Source organism: Rhinatrema bivittatum, chromosome 9 (assembly GCF_901001135.1).
Source record: "Rhinatrema bivittatum chromosome 9, aRhiBiv1.1, whole genome shotgun sequence".
Taxonomy (NCBI): domain Eukaryota; kingdom Metazoa; phylum Chordata; class Amphibia; order Gymnophiona; family Rhinatrematidae; genus Rhinatrema; species Rhinatrema bivittatum.
This window is the reverse complement of record NC_042623.1, coordinates 258,356,967-258,377,571: the sequence shown is the minus strand read 5'-3', so window position 1 is coordinate 258,377,571 and position 20,605 is coordinate 258,356,967. Positions and strand designations below refer to the sequence as shown.

The 20,605-nt window shown below is 41.0% G+C and overlaps 1 protein-coding gene across 2 annotated transcripts in view; it reads right to left on the bottom strand.

Moving 5' to 3' along the window:
* Positions 1-1,029: 1,029 nt before the first annotated feature.
* The window catches only part of BCHE (butyrylcholinesterase), an 86,826-nt gene continuing 67,250 nt past the window's right edge, over positions 1,030-20,605 (bottom strand). For both annotated transcript variants that reach the window (XM_029616503.1, XM_029616505.1), the window contains one exon: positions 1,030-2,917. In XM_029616503.1, coding sequence (XP_029472363.1) covers positions 2,787-2,917 — 131 coding nt within the window. In that variant the 3' untranslated portion in view covers positions 1,030-2,786. The remainder of the gene's footprint in view (positions 2,918-20,605) is intronic.

The following is a 20,605-nucleotide window of genomic DNA, read 5'->3' as shown; positions in this document are numbered from 1 at the left end:
TGCCACAGAGGGATGACAACTTTTTCAAACTGGTGCATGGGTGCACATTAGGGCATATATGCATGGCCTGGGTGTGTGCACATGTGCACCCAATTTTAAATAGGTGCATCAATCCCGCTTTTACCACGTAAGTCGGGGAATTTTAAAGTGGATGTGCGCCTATGCCACTGCCAGTTTCTCCAGCCGGTTCACTAGTTCACCCAGTTAAGAGCTAGGTCCTCCAACCCCCCCTAGTTTAATAGCCTACACTCCTCCCAGTAACCCTAGACCAGGGGTGGGCAGTTCCGGTCCTCGAGGGCCACAAACCAGTCTGGTTTTCAGGATATCCCTAATGAATATGCATGAGAGAGATTTGCATGCACTCTGCCTCGGTTGTATGCAAATCTATGTCATGCATATTCATTAGGATATCCTAAAACCTCAACAGGTTTGTGGCCCTCGAGGACTGGAATTGCCCACCCCTGCCCTTGACCATTAAAATCCCTTATAGCTAGTTTTCTTTTATTTATTTACACCTCCTCCATAGCAGAAGTAGACTTAATTGGCACTTGACCTGGGTGCATGCCCAGGCGCGTAAGTATTTGCAGGCACATCTCTTGGCCCCGCCCTGAAGTTCCATGCCCCACCTAGACTCCACCCCTTTTTACATTTGATTGAGATGTGCGTGCTGCCAGAGACACGTGTGCAGCTCAGCAGTTTTTAAATTCCAGTAGACATAACCCAGCCCGACTTGTGAACACATCTCCTAATCCATGCAGGAATCAGGGTTTTAAAATTCATCTTTAAGTGAGTAGAAGTAGCATGGTGTAGAGCAATGGAGATATTCTGACTATGTAGAGGGTGAGCAATTTTAAAAAAGCCCTTTTACCTAGGTAAATCAGTATTTACTAGGGTAAACGATATTTGAAAATGGTTTTGCCCATCCATCCCTCCTTTCCTCACACAGTTCAGCACCCATACATTTTCAACCATACATAGCACTTTTGAACTTGACATACAGAAAGTAACAGCATATAGAAGAAATATATATATAATATAAAACCTTTATTTATAAGAAGAATAATATTGAAGCTTTTGAAGGATGTAACGTGGTATGTGTGTATATTATACATGTCCAGTTTTTGATGTGCTGCTTCTGTATTTTCTGTTTCACATCATGGGGTCTTGAAGGTTAAGGGTGACTGTTTTGTGTGGCAGGTAATCATCCTTTTTGTAGTCCCCTCACCTTTCTGGTGCTAGTCTGCTCTGCACAGCGCAGCTCCGAGCTATCGGGATCTGCTATCCAAGGAGGTGTAGAGTACAAAATGAAGATTCGTAATAGAAAAATGCAGTCGTGTTTGTTAAAGGATTCTTTGCCTTTATATGGATTACTGCTAAGACAAATTATGTAATTAGGTGAGGTACTTTTATTTTAATGTTTTTAATTTTTAGCATACATGAGCCTTCCTTAATAACTATATAATAGGTTCAGTTCCTTCTAATTTTGACCATTTGTTATATATAGAAAACGAAAGATTTTTATATTTTTACTTTTAGCCATTGATTATGTGACATTAGGGCAATACCATAATATCATTTAAAGGTATTTAAATGAAACAATGTGGTGATTGAAGTATGGGCAAGTACTTTTGGCCTTTTGTATTTAGTTCCAGTTGACATAATGATAGGAGTATACTCAATGGTGATATCTGAAGAGCGAGTTCTGGGCTAGGCTAGTGGTTTCATAACAATAGATGTACACTGTCATATTTAAGACCATGGTTTGAATCCTGGTCCTAATTTCACTACCCAGGCTAACTGGTGAAGCTGCTGCAGAGGCAGAGTTCTCAACCCCTGAGGGAAGAGGGAGCATCAACCATCGCTCAATGATGACATGTTATGGCTGTAATTAGGGTGGATGCATAATGAATTCTGGAGGGAATTTCAGTCTGTTGCTCTAAGCCAAGGACTGTTATTGAAATGTCTGGGCTTTGGAAGATTATAAAAATAGGGGAAAAGCCTGAGGTAATTACAGATGAAGGCTCATAATGCCATTGTCCAATAAAGTAGTCTATATTGAGCTGGAAGCCTAAAAGAAACTCCTTTTATTTAAACCGAATTTTTAAAAAAGAAGTGCAATGCCACATATTTGCAAAGCAATAATGAGGGTCATATATACTATAATAAAGCTGACAATATAGTAAAAACTTTAAAGTGCATTGAAGAATATTCACCTTCTCCATGATATAAGGACATCTGTTTAATTTTTTTCATCTTATTATTTGATTATTTTTATCACTGATATTATTGAATATCTTTCTCCCAGAAAGCTTATCTAAGTCCCAAATCTGAATTGAACCCATAAAGAATATTTGAGTCAAAAAGCAGATAATATTTGGTACATCCAACAATGCCATCCATTCCTTAAGTTTTCATTAGTAAATTGACAACTTATGTAAAATTTGAAATGTGAAAAAGGACAATTCCAATACATCTTTAAGACAATAAATGTTTTTCATTGTAAAAATGTGTGTACCTATGTGTTTATAAAACAATTTTTCTTGTATAGTGTATTACAGTAGTTCTTTTAAGTGAAGTGTTAAAGTACTAGGTGTAAATAAACAAGTTTAATAAAGTTTCAAATTTGTATAGTCTTATTCATGACCCAAAATTCTTAAGATGGAATATCTAGAGAATCAATATTATAATTCTGGCATTTTGTTCATGCTCTATAATATGCTTCATGTTTAGACACATTGGATAACTACTGGTAACGATGTACCATGGACGTTCTGGAAGGAGTATAGCTATAAATTAGAGACTGCACAACTTTCCTTCTTGCTGCTATAATCATTAAATTCATTGCGCCAGTCCATCATATAATTGTTCCAGCGACGGAATTCTGCTTTCCACTGTTGTTCTGCTTCATCAATATTCCCTGTAAAACATAGAAATTATTTGCATTAACCTAAATTTGAATCTCATTCCATGCTAATTTGAAAGGAATTTTCGCTAAAACATTTTCTCAAGGTCTAGTGCATTTTATTTAAAGTATTTGATCAAAGGAAGGGCTATTTTAAAAGCCATTTCCAGGGGTGAAACAGTGCTTTATCCACAGAAATGGTATTTTAGAGAAATGCCCACCCTACGTGCAAGTAAACTTACATGCACAGTGCTTTACCAGTGGTGAGAGGAGGTGGGGTTGGCAAGGGGTTTGCACATATAAGCATATATTTGCATTTTCAAAAGTATGTGCATACATTTTTCTCTGAAAGATTTCCCATATATATTTGCAGGTATAAGTGTGTGTGGATACTTTCCTGGGATAAGTTTCAAGATTAAAGTATGCAGAGACATCTCCTAAATGATTCCCACATAAAATGCTTTCAGAGGGATTAAACTAAAAAATGTTACAGAAAGAGAAACAAATCTTTATGTTAAAAATTGATAAAAGGGGGAAAAGGGTTCTTAGAAAAAATGAGAGCAGGTGAGAAAATCTGGTAAAGCTGAAGGATGTCAATGACATCAGAGACTCCCCCCCTCATGAAACAGTACTAAGAACACCCATTACTGATTTAGGTTTAGACCTTCAAGCTGAACAGCATATTTCAGAAAGAACAGGAATAATATGCAAATAATTATTCCACAGGAATCTATAGCACATGTATCTTTAAATATTTCAGGAAGATATTTAAAAGTGCTGCTGTAGAACACGTTTAACCATAAGCCTCCAGTATCTCTAACCAGAAGTTATTGATTTGTGTCATGAACAATGAGAGAATGCAGTGTGTCGTTCAGCACATAATGCCGAGAGTGAAAATCACTAAAAAAGCCTAGGAGAACCTGGGAAATGCAAGGCAGGGTTCGTAAATGAGGACTAAAGAGAAGCAGCAGCAGAAGAACAGATTTCAGAGGTTTCATTATTTGTTTACTCTCTTTAGTGATAAGGTCAGACAATTGAAGTCACAAGTCAATGCATCCCATTATCACCAACATCATCAATCTCTTTGAACCAGTCAACCATGACTTAGGTGGACTGGCATCTAAAAGGCAAGAAAGATTAAAGGATGCAGCCTGACCAATAATTAAAATATATAGCACTTGAACAGAAATCTACTGCAGAACTCCAAAAACAACCTAATGAATGGGTTTCTAACATTAGAAATAAAATGTAATTATATCAGAGATGACTGTCAGGTCTCCAGAAGTTAAGAATTTTCCTACTTTTCAACATAAGCCATTTAAGTTACTACAAAATTTCTGCTTGCTTTTATTTCAAATTATTTTGATAATACTCATAGTATTAAGTATTGTACAGAGCAGCTGAAAGAAGTATAATTTCAAAAGCTAATTACATATGCATTAGGTTAATCATGAAAAGATACCACCTATGATATGTATATTGACCTTTACTTTTCGTATTACAAATTGAAATCCACCGTTAAAACAAAAAGAGTGGATGCAAATAGGATTTTTGCCTTGATCTCTGTTGATGATTCTGATGCTTTTGATGTGATGGATACTACATCTTGATCCTCCAGTCTCCCACAGTTTCATAGTAAGGGACCGCAGAATCTTGCCCTCAATTCAGAATCAGGTCCTTGCTAGGGACATGCTGTCATTTTCTAAAATACACTCCTAACCTGAATCCACTTTGATATGCCATAGAAAGAGAAAATCAATATCAAACAATGTAGATATCCCAAATTACTGTATCTACTTCAAAAAATATATACCTGAATTTTAAAAGCCCAGCACACATAAAAACCAGGGGACACATGCATGGCCGGGCAGTATGCAAACCGAGCGCATTTTCGAAACAGCCCGGCCACGCATGTATCCCCCGGTACATGCAGAAGTGCCAGGCTGGGTCTGGGGTGGGGGGGGGGGGGATTTGGGCTGGCCATGACAGTGCTATTAGACTCTGTCCTGGGGAAGTGTGTGCCAGCAGCCGGCCGGCTCGCATAACTTACTTCATCTATTCAGATGAAGTAAGTTCTGAAATAAAGAAAACAAAGGTAGGGAAAGGGTTTTTAGGGGTCGGGGAGGAGAAGGGAAAAGGGAGGCAATGTAGGAAGGGGTATAGGTACGCTCTCTCCCAGTCCGCTCCTTAATTGGAGTGGATTGGGAGGGAAATGGGAACTGGCCAATTGCATTGCCATGCATATTTTTCTAAAATTTCCCTCCGTTGCACGCGGGAAAAGGCCACCCGCCTGCACATGCACACGTGGACATTAAAATCTGGTGTGCATATGTGCGCAGAAATTATATATTATAACATGTGCGCGGGAATGCACGCATGTTATAAAATTGGCACATCCATGTGCGCGTGCCATGAACCGCACATGGTCAAGCATGTACATTTCCGAAAATCAACCCCTTAATTCTTAGCAATTATGTAATAATGTATGATCTTCATCAAGGACATCATCACAATGGCCCTCACTTTTAAATATCATCTGCCTTAAATGTAATCACAGGTCAACATTGTCCTTAAGCACAATGTGAAAAATTCATTTTTCAAGTTCTTTTTTATAATGCAAGTAAAATCCGAACTTATCTTTATATCTATGCTTCTGCTGTCGCCTAATATCCATGCCAAAATAAGATTCTGATGAAATTTTGTTGGAATTTAATTCATTCCATTTTGAAAATGATCCGAAATGAAATAGGAAATTTTGTCTGATTTCCCGTTTTCTTTCTCCCGAATGCCCATCCCTATTGATTAACCACAGCCTCAAGAGTACTGGTTGTTGTTGAACTCTCTGGTTCCACTTGCACCAATAAACTGGAACCTTAGCTCTGTAGTAAGTACTTGCACCCCTGGACTAGTTTGTTCTCAGTCTGGGGCAACCAACAGTGTGTATCTGCCATCTTAGCTGGTGAGTCAGTGTAAACAGTTACTGTGGCTATATAGATATTATACTGCAGTACAGATACTACTCTGCTTTGCAGAATTTTTTTTTTTCAGTGTTACTTATCTCTATCCTCTGGAAGAAGGGCACAGATACCCAGCTCCTGTGCCAAGAACTCTTGCCAACTCTTCTCTTGACTATCTGGGCTCCTTGTTTCTGTGAAGAGGAGGAGACTGGAGGGGGAAGTTCTCCCAGGAGCCTGGAACTGGCTCCACAAAGCAACTTATTGCTACTCTCTCTCTCTGCAGCTGCTATTCAAAGACTGTTTTTCCTTTTCTGCTTATCTTTTCAGGGCCATCAGAATACAGCCCTATTCCTCCTCTCAGCCCTCTCCATCTCTGTCTCTCAGTAAAAGAAACATATGTCTAGCAACCCACATTTTCAGGCTCTTTGCTCCATCATTAGTCATAAGAACATAAGAAAATGCCATACTGGGTCAGACCAAGGGTCCATCAAGCACAGCATCCTATTTCCAACAGTGGCCAATCCAGACCACAAGAACCTGGCAAGTCAGAGGCTCTCTTCCCTTCCTGGGTAATCCAGCGTGCTCCCTAATGGTCCAGTCTGCTTCTAGTATCAGCTCTGTCCTGTTATCGTCAGGAAGGGATGGGGGCGGCTTGCTGCTCTTAAGGTTTCCCGAAGAGCAGTAAGACAGGTCTTTAATATCTACAGACAGTTCCTTTCAGTCTTTTGTTTCTATTTCTTGGACTAGGGGACTGCTGGCCCGTTGGGAGTGCCTCACTTTGGCTGAGATTCATCACTCTGCTATAAATATAGCAGATTTATTTATTTGTTTATTTAATTCTTTTATATACCGACCTTCATGACAAATGTCATATCAAATCGGTTTACATGGAACTAGGGGTAAACATTCTTATCAACCGTTTAACAGCAAAACATTCAGAAGAGGCAAAAAGTTACATTTAACAAGGAGATCAAACTTGGGAATAGATTGATGAGCTATGGCCAGTAAAGGGGCGGGGAATGCGATAGTGTTTTCGGCCACACCGCACACTATTGTGTGTCCCCCCCCCCCCCCCCCCCATAGATCCATGGGAAAAGGCGGTGTTATTTCCCTTGGTGCTGCAGGTGATAATAGGTAAGACATTATCGCCCGCAGCGCTATCGGGTCCTAACACTGCCCAAACCCCGCTCACACTCCTTCCCTTCCCCTAATTAGCATTTTACTGCTGCAGTATGGCCGGTATCGCGTGTGGGAACGGCCCATCGCACAATAAATAATGACCCTGTTTATTATTAGGCGTCTTGGAGACAGTACAACAGTTCAGAATCACTGATTGCCCTTCCACTGCTCAAGCCTCATGCAAACACCTGCTCATGGGGATACTGTATTATAGTATCCAGCCACACAATGATAGAGTGGGGGGGAGAAGGGGTTGAGAGGGCTTTATTTCCTGGTGACGTCATTTTTGCTCATTTGAATTCTGACCTGAAGAAGATGACGAAAACTATCCTGGATAGCTGGTAGCTAGAATACATCCTTGGCAGTATGGGCATGGCTAACTAGACATACTGAATACTGATTGATCTCTTAAGCCATCTTCTTCTTTATTACTATGGGATCTATTTACTAATCTGAAATGAGTGCTAATGTGCATTATTTTCCATGGCTCTCACTACTGGAAATGTAGCTTATTCATGCATTACATGTTCTGCAGATTAGTAAATAGACCACCTATGTTACATAAACCCTATGTGCTTGAGCGTGTTGAGCTATTCAGAAGTATAGCAGCACTATTTTGAACTCTGTTTTTGTTGAGTAGCATCCTCCAGATAGCTCTGTGCCTACTTGTTGCAAGCATTGGTAGCATGGGATTTATTTAAATTGTGAGTACTTCACAGGTAATTTTGACTTGGATTGGCCACTGTTGGAAACAGGAGACTAGACTTGATAGACCCTTGCTGTGACCCAGTATAGCATATCTTATGTATGTTCTTAAGATTTTGTCTAATATATATTCATTATGCCCTATATTTCAAATAAAAAGTAGGATAGATAAACTTCAGTTAAACAGGCTCAAAGGAGTTCATATCTGCAGTGCAATAGATTATATCCAGAAAAAATGAGACTGATCTAATGGGGCAAGACATTTAGGATCCAATTAAATTCTGCATAATGTCTACAATAAATCAGTATTCTCTAAAACTGTCTAAACAGTGTAATCTTATTGAGATGTAGTCTTATTTCAGGCCATGTCTTTGAAACTGCCTCAACAATAACAAAAAAGTTTCTCAAATCGGGAAAAGATTTCATATCATATGTTTACGCAATAAAGCAAATAATTCCAGAACTAATTTGATGTTTTTAACCGTGTTCATTCTCATGCATTAATAGAAAAAGTGACTACCATGGCTGTGGAACTCATTTAGTTATCATTTGTAATAAAATTAACATTGGATAATGCACCCTTCTGATGTATCAATAGCAAAACAATCTTGTACTTATACAGAGTGGCCCATGGAAAAGTAGCCTGCCTCCAATACCAGTGCATTGGAGGCAGGCTACTTTTCCATAGGCCACCCTGTACTACATTTAAGTACCCAAATGTGTAAAATGAAGCAATGAACTATATCTGTATACCCTAAAGCAGATGGGGAGATAAGACAGAGATATTCAAATACCAGAAAGAGATAAATAATACACAAAAGAGCAAGCATGTTTCAGTGAAAAGGAAGTCTTAAAACAAGAGGTCATGATATGAGGCTCAAAGATTTATCCGGGAAAGGGGAAAGATCAAATGTGGCATTATAAGACTGAAAAGAGGCAAGGGTGATTGTGTAGGCAAAGGTGAAGAAAAAGCAAAATATTAAACAAATACTTCTGTTTAGTGTACACTAAAGAAAAGCTTGGAAGGCCATTGATGAGAACAGGAGTGTGGGATAGCTACTACTCCATTTACAGAAGAAATAGTTTGGTGGATCTAGTGACACTGAAAATAGACAAGCCAATGGTGCCTGATGAGATACATCCCAGGCTACTAAGTCAGCTCAACTGGTCCTGGTGGAAGACCTCTTCAGTAGATCCATGGAGACAGGAATGATGCTACAAAATTAGAGAAGGGTAGCAGAGAGCAGGCTAGAAACCTCATGCTGGTTAGCCTTACCTCAGTGGTAGGAAAATTAATGGAGTCTCTGCTTTAGGAAAGGATAGTGAATTATCCACAATCCAGGGGGTTCCGGGATCTTAGGTAACATGGTTTTACCAGATTGTTTCAAATGAATCAGATTTTTTTAATTTGATGACTAGAAATTAAGATCAAGGATGAGCACTTGGTGTATTTTATCTGGACTTCAGCAAAACTTGATACTGTCTCACATAGACACATGAATAAAATGAGAAGCCTGGGATTAAGGCCCAAATAAGGTCACAAGGTGATAGAATGATTACAATTTTTTTTTAAAAAACAGACAACAGTGATTAGTGGTAAATGGAATCTACTTTGAAGAGAGAAGAATAAATGGAGTGCCTCAAGGACCAGTTCTGGGATTGGTTCTGCTCAATATCTTTGTGAGTGATAATGCAGAAGGATTAGAAGGAAAAATGGGCTTTGTTGTGGATATACCTGAAGGAGCAGAAAAACAGATATGAGATAATAAAGCTTAAGAAGTCAAAGATTTGGCAGCTAACAGTCATTGTCAAGCAGTGAAGATTCATGCATTTGGGGTGCACAAGTCCATAGGAGCTGTATGTGATCGCAGGCATGGACTTGGAGAGAGACTTCAGAGTGATGATCTGAAGGCAGCAAAGCAATGAAGACAGTGGCTAAGGCCAGATGGATGCTGGGCTGTATAGAGAGAAGCTTAATCAGCAGGTACAGGTCATTGGTTAGGCCTCACCTGGAATATTGGAGACCATATCGCAAAAAGGACAGACAGGATGCAAATGATCGAGAGAGACAATCAAAGTGGTATAGAGTCTGCACCAAAAGACTTATGAGATGAAGCTGAAGGGTCTAAGTATATATACCCTGAAGGAGAAGATAGACAGGAGATATTACTCAGACCTTTATATACCTGAAAGGCATTAATGATTCACTAGGATCAAAACTTTTCCAATGGAAATAAAGTTGTAGAAACAGGGATCATAATAAGAAACTCCAAGAGGGTAAACTCAAAACAACTTGTGGCCGACCCTTTGGTTAGTCACTATATGGTCCTAGGTCCCTTACCATCAGGAGTAATAACAGCTTAGAGGGATTTTCTAGTCCTTTTCAGTCTTTCCAATGAGCTGACTATGATTGGCTGTCCCAAGGGCATAAGGTATGGAGAGCATGGTCATTTTTGGCTTGGCTCTAGAAGAGTTAGGATTTATTTTTTAGGGATGTGCATTCGTTTGCGACAAAATAGGAAATAGAGATGATATTTCCTATTTCGTTGCGTTTCAGGGGGTGACAAAATGATAAGAAAACCCACAAAATTTCTTGTGGTTTTCTTATCGTATTGGGGAGGGGAGAAAGGGCACATTAAAAAAAAAAAAAACCTCACCCCAACCCTTCAAATTTAATTAATTGCAACCCGCCGCCCGATCCCTCCCCCAAGACTTACCGAAAGTCTCTGATGGTCCAGCAGGGTATCGGGAGCAATCTCCCAGTCTCGGGCCGTCAGCTGCCATTAATCAAAATGGCGCCGATGGCCCTTTGCCCTTACAATGTGACAGGAGCTATTGGTGCCATTGGTCGGCCCCGTCACATGGTAGGAGCAATAGATGGCCTGTGCCATTTTTTAAGATGGCGCCGGCTGTCCATTGCTCCTACCATGTGACAGAGGCCGGCCGATGGCACTGATAGTTGTCACATGGTAAGGACAAAGAGCCATCGGCACCATTTTGATTAGTGGCAGCCGACGGCCCAAGAAGGGGAGATCTCTCCCGGGTCCCTGCTGGACCACCAGGGACTTTCGGTAAGTCTTGGAGGGGGGGTCGGGAGGGTGGGAAATCTCAATTCAATTTGAAGAGTTAGGGTGGGTTTGGTTTTTTTTTTTTTAAATTTGAAGGGTTGGGGCAGGTTTTGGGCATTGTTTCGGAGGCAGATGAAATAGTCGGCCCAAACTGCAGGAAAACAAAATTTCCCATGGCGGGCCGATGGTGAACCGAAAGGTTTGGCTGAATCACATCTCTATTTCTTTTCCTTTCACCTTGCTGAGTTTGGACTTACTAACCCAACTTGATATTTTTCTTGCATTCTGAGGAGATTTCTCATCCGTATACTCCCTGTCTGAGAGGGTCTGCCTCATTTTTGGAAGAGGGGGGAGGTTAATCAGATTTTGGATTAATTTTCATATTCTGGGGAATACCTTGTGAGCTACCCCTCTATTCCTTAGAGGAAGCAAAGCGCTGACAGCATTATCCAGCATGGGATTTTTAGATATGAGCAATTTGTGGTTTCCCCCTTTTTTGTTAGTGTGGAGGTTGCTTCCCATCCCTCTTCACAGAATTGGAGTTAGGAAATGGAGAATTTTATTTGACTGGAAACATCAGACTTCTCCCAAGAAGTCACACAAAATGGAAAAAGAGTACAGGATTGAAACATCAAGATCTGGAGACTCCCAACCCGATCTGCAACCCAAAGGGACCAGGACACAGGCTGTGGGCAAGAGACAGAACTTTGGACTCAGGTAGGATCGTTTTGAGCTTTGAGGTTCCTCAATAGGATTCCCCCTGTAGCTTAGGGCTTCTACACTGATGAGTAAAAAGTGGCAAGTTCCCCCTCAGGACTTGAAGATAAAGGTACAAGCTAATCCTCAGAGAAACTATGTAAATAGTTCAAATGTACAGTTTAATTTGTGAGATACCAAACATTTCAAAACAGCACCAAAATGTTCTGGGGAATTGGTAATATGATAATCAAAATATGTAAATAAATAACACCCCAGTGAATTTTAAGTTTTACAAATTATTAAATTATTAATAACAATTCTCTGCTCGCAACCAAGTCTTTGTTTGAATAACCACTAAAAGATTTTTTTGAAAGGTCAACTGCAATGTGTAATGAAACACTTGCAAGCTACCTAGTTTGCTGAGACCGCAAAATTTTTAGACAAGTAGAGGAAGGGTTTCATATATGATTGTTTCAGCCCAACATAAGGTCTGATCGGTTTCCATGTATAATCATCAACCAATCCTCCTCCACCTGTTATATTATTTTTAGCTCCGTGCAACCCTAGTGAAAACTGCAACACATTTTTTTATCCCATTATTCCTTAAAAGCAATTTTTTTGAGCTATGTATGTAGAATTCAAATATCATTTAATTGAACATAGCTTTCAGAGTCCCGACTTATCTGATGATGTTAAATCCACCCGACGTAGCTACGTTTCTGGTTCGCAACGGAACCTTTCTTCAGGGGATGTGTTCTTCTGAAGCAGTCGGTGTAACAATAGCTGAAAACGAAGTATCAAAAAAGATTTTTTTTAGACTCCATAGAGCGCTCCTGCTCTCTACAAACCTCTCGCTAACGATCCAAGCTTTTTAAGCTAGAGGCACAGATGGTTTTGCTACCAATCACAACACACATCGCTATGACATCATCACGTATTCATTCAAACTAAAGAGCCCCAATCAAGAGCTTCATTCATTCCCTGAGGAGCTTGCGTGTTCAAAGTAAAGATCCAAAACGCTTCGCGTTTATTCAGCAATTCTTCCCGATTCCCTCCTCGCGGCTTTATAGGTATATGATCTATAACAGTCCATCTCAAAGTACTATACGAGTGTCCATGCTCTTCACAATGTGCAACCCTCAAGATCAGAGTGAGGTTGAATGAACAAAATTAAACACATCCACTTTATCTGCTCCAATTGTTGCACATAGTGAAGAGCATGGACTCTCGTATAGTACTTTGAGATGGACTGTTATAGATCATATACCTATCAAGCCGCGAGGAGGGAATCGGGAAGAATTGCTGAATAAACGCGAAGCGTTTTGGATCTTTACTTTGAACACGCAAGCTCCTCAGGGAATGAATGAAGCTCTTGATTGGGGCTCTTTAGTTTGAATGAATACGTGATGATGTCATAGCGATGTGTGTTGTGATTGGTAGCGAAACCATCTGTGCCTCTAGCTTAAAAAGCTTGGATCGTTAGCGAGAGGTTTGTAGAGAGCAGGAGCGCTCTATGGCGCCTAAAAAAATCTTTTTTGATACTTCGTTTTCAGCTATTGTTACACCGACTGCTTCAGAAGAACACATCCCCTGAAGAAAGGTTCCGTTGCGAACCAGAAACGTAGCTACGTCGGGTGGATTTAACATCATCAGATAAGTCGGGACTCTGAAAGCTATGTTCAATTAAATGATATTTGAATTCTACATACATAGCTCAAAAAATCGCTTTTAAGGAATAATGGGATAAAAAAATGTGTTGCAGTTTTCACTAGGGTTGCACGGAGCTAAAAATAATATAACAGGTGGAGGAGGATTGGTTGATGATTATACATGGAAACCGATCAGACCTTATGTTGGGCTGAAACAATCATATATGAAACCCTTCCTCTACTTGTCTAAAAATTTTGCGGTCTCAGCAAACTAGGTAGCTTGCAAGTGTTTCATTACACATTGCAGTTGACCTTTCAAAAAAATCTTTTAGTGGTTATTCAAACAAAGACTTGGTTGCGAGCAGAGAATTGTTATTAATAATTTAATAATTTGTAAAACTTAAAATTCACTGGGGTGTTATCTATTTACATATTTTGATTATCAGTTTAATTTGTGGACACTGGACAGTATATAGGACAGTGATCGATGTTTTGGAAATAATCAGTAAGTTTTATTTGAATACCTAACCTGTGTCCAGCTTGTCTGACACTGAGGAGAGAATACACTACCAGAGAAATATGCACACTTAAGGGTAGATTTTTAAAAAATACACGCATGCCTCCATGTGTGCACGTTACCTGGCACGCACAAATGGAAGCACAATTTTACAACACGCACACACTGGGGGCGGGAGATTTGGCCAGATTATAAACATTCCTTCCCCCTTCCCTCTTCCCCTCTCCTCCCCGACCCCTTTGAAGGCCCTACCTTTAGTAGATTTCTTTATTTTGGAACTTACGCCTGCCGGTGCATGATCCCCTGGCACAGCGGCAAATGGCTGCTGTACTGGCGGCCTCCAGCTCCACCCCATCCCACCCCCTGGACTCCCCCACCCTGGGACTGCCCCTTGATAGAGGCCTGGCTTTTGTGCACGTAATGAGGGTTACGCATGCGGCCGGGCATTTTCTAAAATGCATGCAGTGCACGCAAGGCCCGGCCATGTGCATAACCCCCATTTTTTATGCACGGGGGGGGGGGGTGTGTGTTAAAATCAGGCCTTTAAGGAGAAACACTCCATTACCTAGGCCAAGAAGGATTTTCTTTTGCCCCCACAGCAAGAACTCCCTCCCTGGGATCTGCAGAAAGAAAAGGTAGAATGGAGAAAGTAGCCCAGACTAAAACATACGTTTATGGCCCTAGGGGAAATATCAAATACCTTGGCAAAGGGTTACAAACATCATGAAATATTTGTTCATGTACAAGGTGGTGAATCAATGGAATGCCCTTCCTGAAAGACGTAAAGACAAGAATGGAAATGAAATTCAAAAGAGCATGGGATAAACACAGAGGATCCATAGGAGCTAAAAGACTTGTGAACTTGGGCAAGTCACTTTACCCTCCAATGCCTCAGGAACAAACTTAGGGGATTATTTTATAACCCTTCTCGTGTGCAATACCTAGATCGGGGCGGAGTCGGGGCAGCGTCAGCACCGGAAGAGGAGGAGTCGGGGCGGCGTTGGGGTGGATGCCGCGGAAACTTCACCGACGGCGAAAAAGGTAAGGCCCCTTATCGCCGCCAGAAGCGCGTCCAATAGCACCACCTTTTACGATGGCGCTATTGGGTACAAAAGCCGGCCCCCCTGTTAGCACCGGTGAGAAGATAGAAAATCCAGGCCTTAGATTGTAAGCCCTCTGGGGATAAGGAAATACCTAGAGTACCTGAATGTAATCCACTTTGAAGTGCTGTGAAAAGTGGAATACAAATATATATATAAACAAAAGACAGAAATGAACAAACAAGATGAATTATGTTAACTTTAGGGGTAACATTTCTATATGAGGGAACCTGCATGAAGCAGCAGTTACTAGTACTACCCTTAACAGAAGGCACATTGGAACCTTGCATGGAGCGTAGAGTTATCACCCTAAACATCTTGCTGAACATACTAGATGGACCACTTTGGTCTTTTTCTGCCAACACTTAAAGAAATATTTAACACAATAGCATAGTAAGGAAATAATGGAAGATACAAGGGGTAGATGTGGGTATTTGTTTTCAAATGAAATGAAAAATGTGACAAAAAGCTTGCATTTCTTTTCACTTAAAACAAAATGAAAAAAGTACCATCCAAATTAGTTTTATTTTCATTGACTTTTGTTTCTGAAAGTCAATGAAAAAATAAAACAACAACCCTTAACAGCCACCATAACTTTTTCAATTTAAACCCTTCTCCATCCATCCCCCTTCCCTACAGATGGTAGTTTGTCCCATCTGTGTGGTCATAGTTCTCCAAATGGAGCCTGAATGATTCTCAGTCACTCCTTTTCCACTAGGTCCCAGTTGCAAAATGGTACCGGATGGCCCTGAATCCAGTAATAATTTGTTTTACAGAAGTTTGTTGTTCAGATGTAGAGATGTAGCTGGTTGGTGCTATTTTGAAACTGGAAGTAGGTGGGGCAGAATTGTCTGGGGATTGTTCCTTCCCCATTGAGAATACTTTGGCCTCACGGATGGGGAAGCTACTATCTTTGGGGAGGTGAGGGATGGAACAGTTTTTGGCTGGTTTTTTTCTATTTTCTTTCTTTCAGTTTTTGTTCATTTTGTTTCAACTAAATGAAAAAAAAAATGAAATATGCAAAAAACAAACTGAAAAACAAAGGGAAAAAAGGAAAAAAATATGTTCACATTTTTAACATTGACCAGACTCCCAAAAGAGGTTGTGGAGGCCAAAACAGCTACATAATTCAGGAAAGTAGAGGATAAGCAAAATAAAAAATAAAAATTCTTAGTTGTGAAGAAAAGACAGGAACACTGGAGTTCAAGTGGGGTCTCTAGTATTGCAACAGGAAAGAAATTGGGCTGACTCAGATGAGCCTTTTGATCCTTACCGCCTGTCATATTTTGTTTGTATGGTACGTGTGAAGTATAATCATTTCAGTGAAGTCTGTGTCAAAGTGTTCTCTAAAATTGAAGAAATAATTTTCTTTTCAGATTAAAATAGTTTAAGGAGGTATGTTTCGTCACAAACTATTAGGAAAAATAAAATAGGTTATCACTTCCTGTTGATGATTTCCACACGACTCCATTCTTTTAAAAACAAAGAATAGTCCCATGCCTTTGATACTGAGGATTGAACTTTTATTATAATACTGTATGAGTGATCTGTATACAATTTAACGTCAGCTAAATGACACAATAATCTATTTATAGTTAAATGAAGGTCATACATAGCACCTGCAATATCTTGAAACCAGACCATATGTTTACCGGGTAAAGATTTTCCTACTCTAGAGATATTTTTACTCTCTCAGGTATTTGAGGTTCATATTTCTTTACTCCCAAATGGCAAAGTGTTCTTAGTAGGTCATGTGATTAGTGGTCTTTATCCTGAAATGCTGCCCTATGGAATTGCAATGACTTTTTTAAATCTACAAGGGACTTCCTACCTGTCTGCAAAAAGTAGTGAATCCCCCATGAAAACTGGGAATCACAAGAATGGTGGTGAGAGCAGTTTTCTTTACAGTGAGCTCTTCTCTAACAAGCACCCAAACTGAATAGTGGAACCTTAGCCAAAACATAGTTAGAACATTGCTCTGCAAGTGGAAGTCCTGCTGGCATGGCATTCCATTTCTGGCTTGTAAACTTTTTCCTTCTTTTCCTCCTTATCCAGAGTTAAGCAACAGTGATCAGTTGTACTTTAGAACACCGGGATGGGAAGATGTGAAAAGTAAAGAGCTGTCTTTCACCTTTCCCTGCCTCCTTCCACTCCTTCTTCTAATATCTTTTGAACACTCATAAATGTCTTACTTTATAATGTAATACCATGTTCCAGTTCTTACAAAAATTGGAGCATTCTCTTACTTAGCTACATAATAATATTAGGACAGTTTACAGATATGTACATAGCGGTTGTAATATTGGACGTTAGGGATGTGCATTCGTTTTCAACAAATGTGCAATCCGCAACGCATAAGTCCCTGTTTGTTTGATTCGTGGGTTCGCGAAATGCATGGCAATCCCCCATGAATTAAACATATCATATTAGTTTCATTCTTTTGGTTCACAGTGATTTCTTAGCAGCCATTTGAAATAGGAGAAGGCCATGTGGGAGTATCCATAGCAAAAACCAGCCCTTTCCTGTGAGTAAAAAGTGACCTCACGGCCCTGTCACAGAGTGGGCCAGACAGGTTGGCAAAGAGATGAGAATGCAACCTATCAGAGCTAAGCATTTTTCTAATACAGCCAATTGCTGCTCTCTCTCAGTGCTCTGTGATGCTGTTCCTCCTGACGCTGTACTATTTATACCTTAAGCACGCGGCGTGCCACACACTTTTTTTCGAGTGTTGGCTAGGGAGGTGGCTTTACTCAGTAGAGATGTGCATTCGTTTTTGCCGAATTGGAAAATTGCAACGAAATTGTCCAATTCGGCATGTTTCAGGGAGCCCGAAAAAAATCAGGATTTTCCCGTTTTTTCGCAAAAATTTGTTTTTCCGATTAGTGCGCATTAACGGGACTCAGTGTGCGCTAACTCCCCGTTAGTGTGCGCTAACTCCCATTAGTTTTTGTTAGTGCGCGCTAACAAAATAACAAAATCTAATGGTTTTTGTTAGTGCGCGCTAACGGGAGTTAGCGCGTACTAACGGGGAGTTAGCGCACACTAACTAAATAGATTTTTCGCAAAAAAAAAGACCCGAACCGAAAAAAAACGACATTTTCCTTGGCGGACGAAGAACGACACGAACGCAAAAAATGATGCACATCTCTAGCTATTCTGTGTGTCTCAAATCTGTATTCAATTACTATTGCTGCTTGTGCTTGCTACTTTGATAGAATTTTCCATTGAAAAAGATATTTGTTTATTTTTGCTGCTGTGCCAGCCAGGCTATTTTACTCCACATTTTTTTTTTTATTGAACTCAGTCTCTCTGTCTCTTCCACTGAGACAAGCTGCCAGCAGTGGCATTTTGCTGCTGATCTTACCCGCCTGGGGTAGGTTGCAGGCAAGGTTTGGGTAGTGTGGGTGGGAGATAGTGTGAGTTGGTATTTTCAAACAAGAAGCAGCATCACTATTGTGCTTGCTCAGGTTTTCAGTCTTTTCTCTACAGTTTCATTTTTTTGTGCACACAGAGCAGTCTCAGTTGTAGTGTACATCAAGGCACTGCATCTGTGTGTAGTTTTCCAGACTCACATATATTGGTACAGTGGTATTCTTTTAATCCAAATCCCCAGTAGGCATCTTCTCAAGTTAAAATTTTGTTGTGTGCACATACATCAGTCTCAGTTGTAGTGCACAGCAAGGCACTGCAGTGTGTGTTTGTGTACATTTCCAGACTCACATATATTGGTACATTTGGTATATTTAATCCAAATCCCCAATAGGCCTCTGGAGTATAATTTTTTTTGTGCACATACAGCAATCTCAGTTGTAATGTACACTACAGCAAGGCACTGCACTGTGTGTCTGTGTATAGTTTTCCAGACTCACATATACTGGTACAGAGGTGTTCATTCACCAATAAAGAATTCTTTTAATTGAATCCCTAGTAGGCAGTGACATTAAATCCATGATGTCAGGGAAAAGTAGATGAGTGATTGGGACTTGCAGAGGAGGCACTTCAAAAGGCAGTGCCAGTCCCCCATTAAAGTTAAAAAGGGAGCTGTTCCAATCTAAAATCTCTGGAGGGGCAGGCAGTTCCATCCGGAAAAAAACATACATTTAAAAATGATGCACCACCACCACCTGTTTCTGACCCTGTTGTTTTGGAGGTAAGGGAAGGGGAGGCTGAGTCATGCAAGACAAAATGGAGACACCCAAAAGCAGCAGTGCGACAGCAGTCTCGACTTAGCGTTGACAATGTAGCGCAGGCAATGTTTGCTTCTGATTCCAATGAAGAATCATCTTGTGTGGGATTCTTATCACCAGACATGGATAGCTTTCAAAGGTTTAGGAGGATTTGTTAGTCCTGTCTTAGCTTCCACTTCAGTGCTGCAGGGGAGAGATGAAACTGATGATGATGAGGAGGAAGAGCAGTCAGTGCAGGCGCAGAGTGTGACTGATGCCCCTGGCATTGTTTCTCAGGGTGCACCCACTACGTCAACTCCAGTGCCAGCATCTACCCCAAAGGCTATAGAGAAGGGATCACAAAATAAATCTGTGATCTGAAGCCACTTTAAAGTGATGGAAGACCCGTGTTTTCCTCAGTGTAATTACTGTGCCAGGGCTATTAGTGGGACACATTTTGGCATAATGCATCATGTGCAGAAGCAACACCCAACCGTACTGCCAACTGGGGATGGTGGCAGTACCAGTCAGGGAACCCCTTTTTCCAGGCAGTGTAAAGTGGTTGAAAAGGAGCAAAGTCATCCCATGCCCTCAGCCCCTTCTAGCAGCCAGGTGTCAGGCCAGCAGCCCCCTGCCATGTGTCAGAAGCGACAGCCCATCACGGAGGAAATGGGGTGGTGTTCGGTAACACTATCCTGGGGAAGGAGGCAAGCAGCCTCAAAAGTAGTAATCAGGAGCATTGGGGAAATGATTGCCCTTGATGACCAGACCTTGCATGTAGTGGAGAATGTGGATTTCAAGCATTCACTGAAGGTCTTAGTTCCAAATTACAAAGTCCCCTCCAGAACCACATTTAGTAGAAAGGTCATCCCCAGCCTGTACAAACAGTGTCTCAGTCGCATCCAAGCACTGCTAGCTAAGGCAGAGGAAAGTGTGCATTTCACGTGATATCTGGACCACCATGAATGCTGCACACTCATACCTCTCCCTGACAGCACACTGGTGGGACCTGGCTGAGTCAGGGAAGGCAGCAGCTCTATTAGTGAACAAGTATCAGGGTGGAGGTAGGCTTTACTGCACACCCATCTGACTGATGAGGCATATGCCTCAGCCAATAATCTAGCATGTATCAGACAGATACTGGTGGCCCGCAGCTACACCAGTGAGACAGGGATATTCAGGCAGGGTTCTTTGTCACAGACAATGGTGCAAACATGGTAAAGGCAATATGTGATGGGCGTTTTCAGAACATCCGATGTTTTGCACACACTCTGCACCTAGTAGTGAAGTCAGCTCTGGCGTTGGAGTCCAATCACCAAGAGAATGAATACCTGCATATGTTAATACACAAGTGCAGGAACATAGCAGCACACTTCCACAGAAGTGTGAAGGCGGGTGGGGCAGGTTCTCCGACAAAAGCAGACTGATTTGGAGATGCCTCACAAGTGTCTCATTCAAGACATTGGCACCCAGTGGAATTCCACCTATATGATGCTGCAGAGGTTAGTGGAGCAGCACCCCTTCATGAACTTTCTGCAGCAATGGACATAGGTGTGTAGAGTCCCCTAGGTCACCATGATTGGTTAGTCATGAGCCAGCTGGTAAAAATCCTATAGCCCTACAAGGATGCCATGGAGGAGCTGAGTTCCAGAAGTGTCACCTT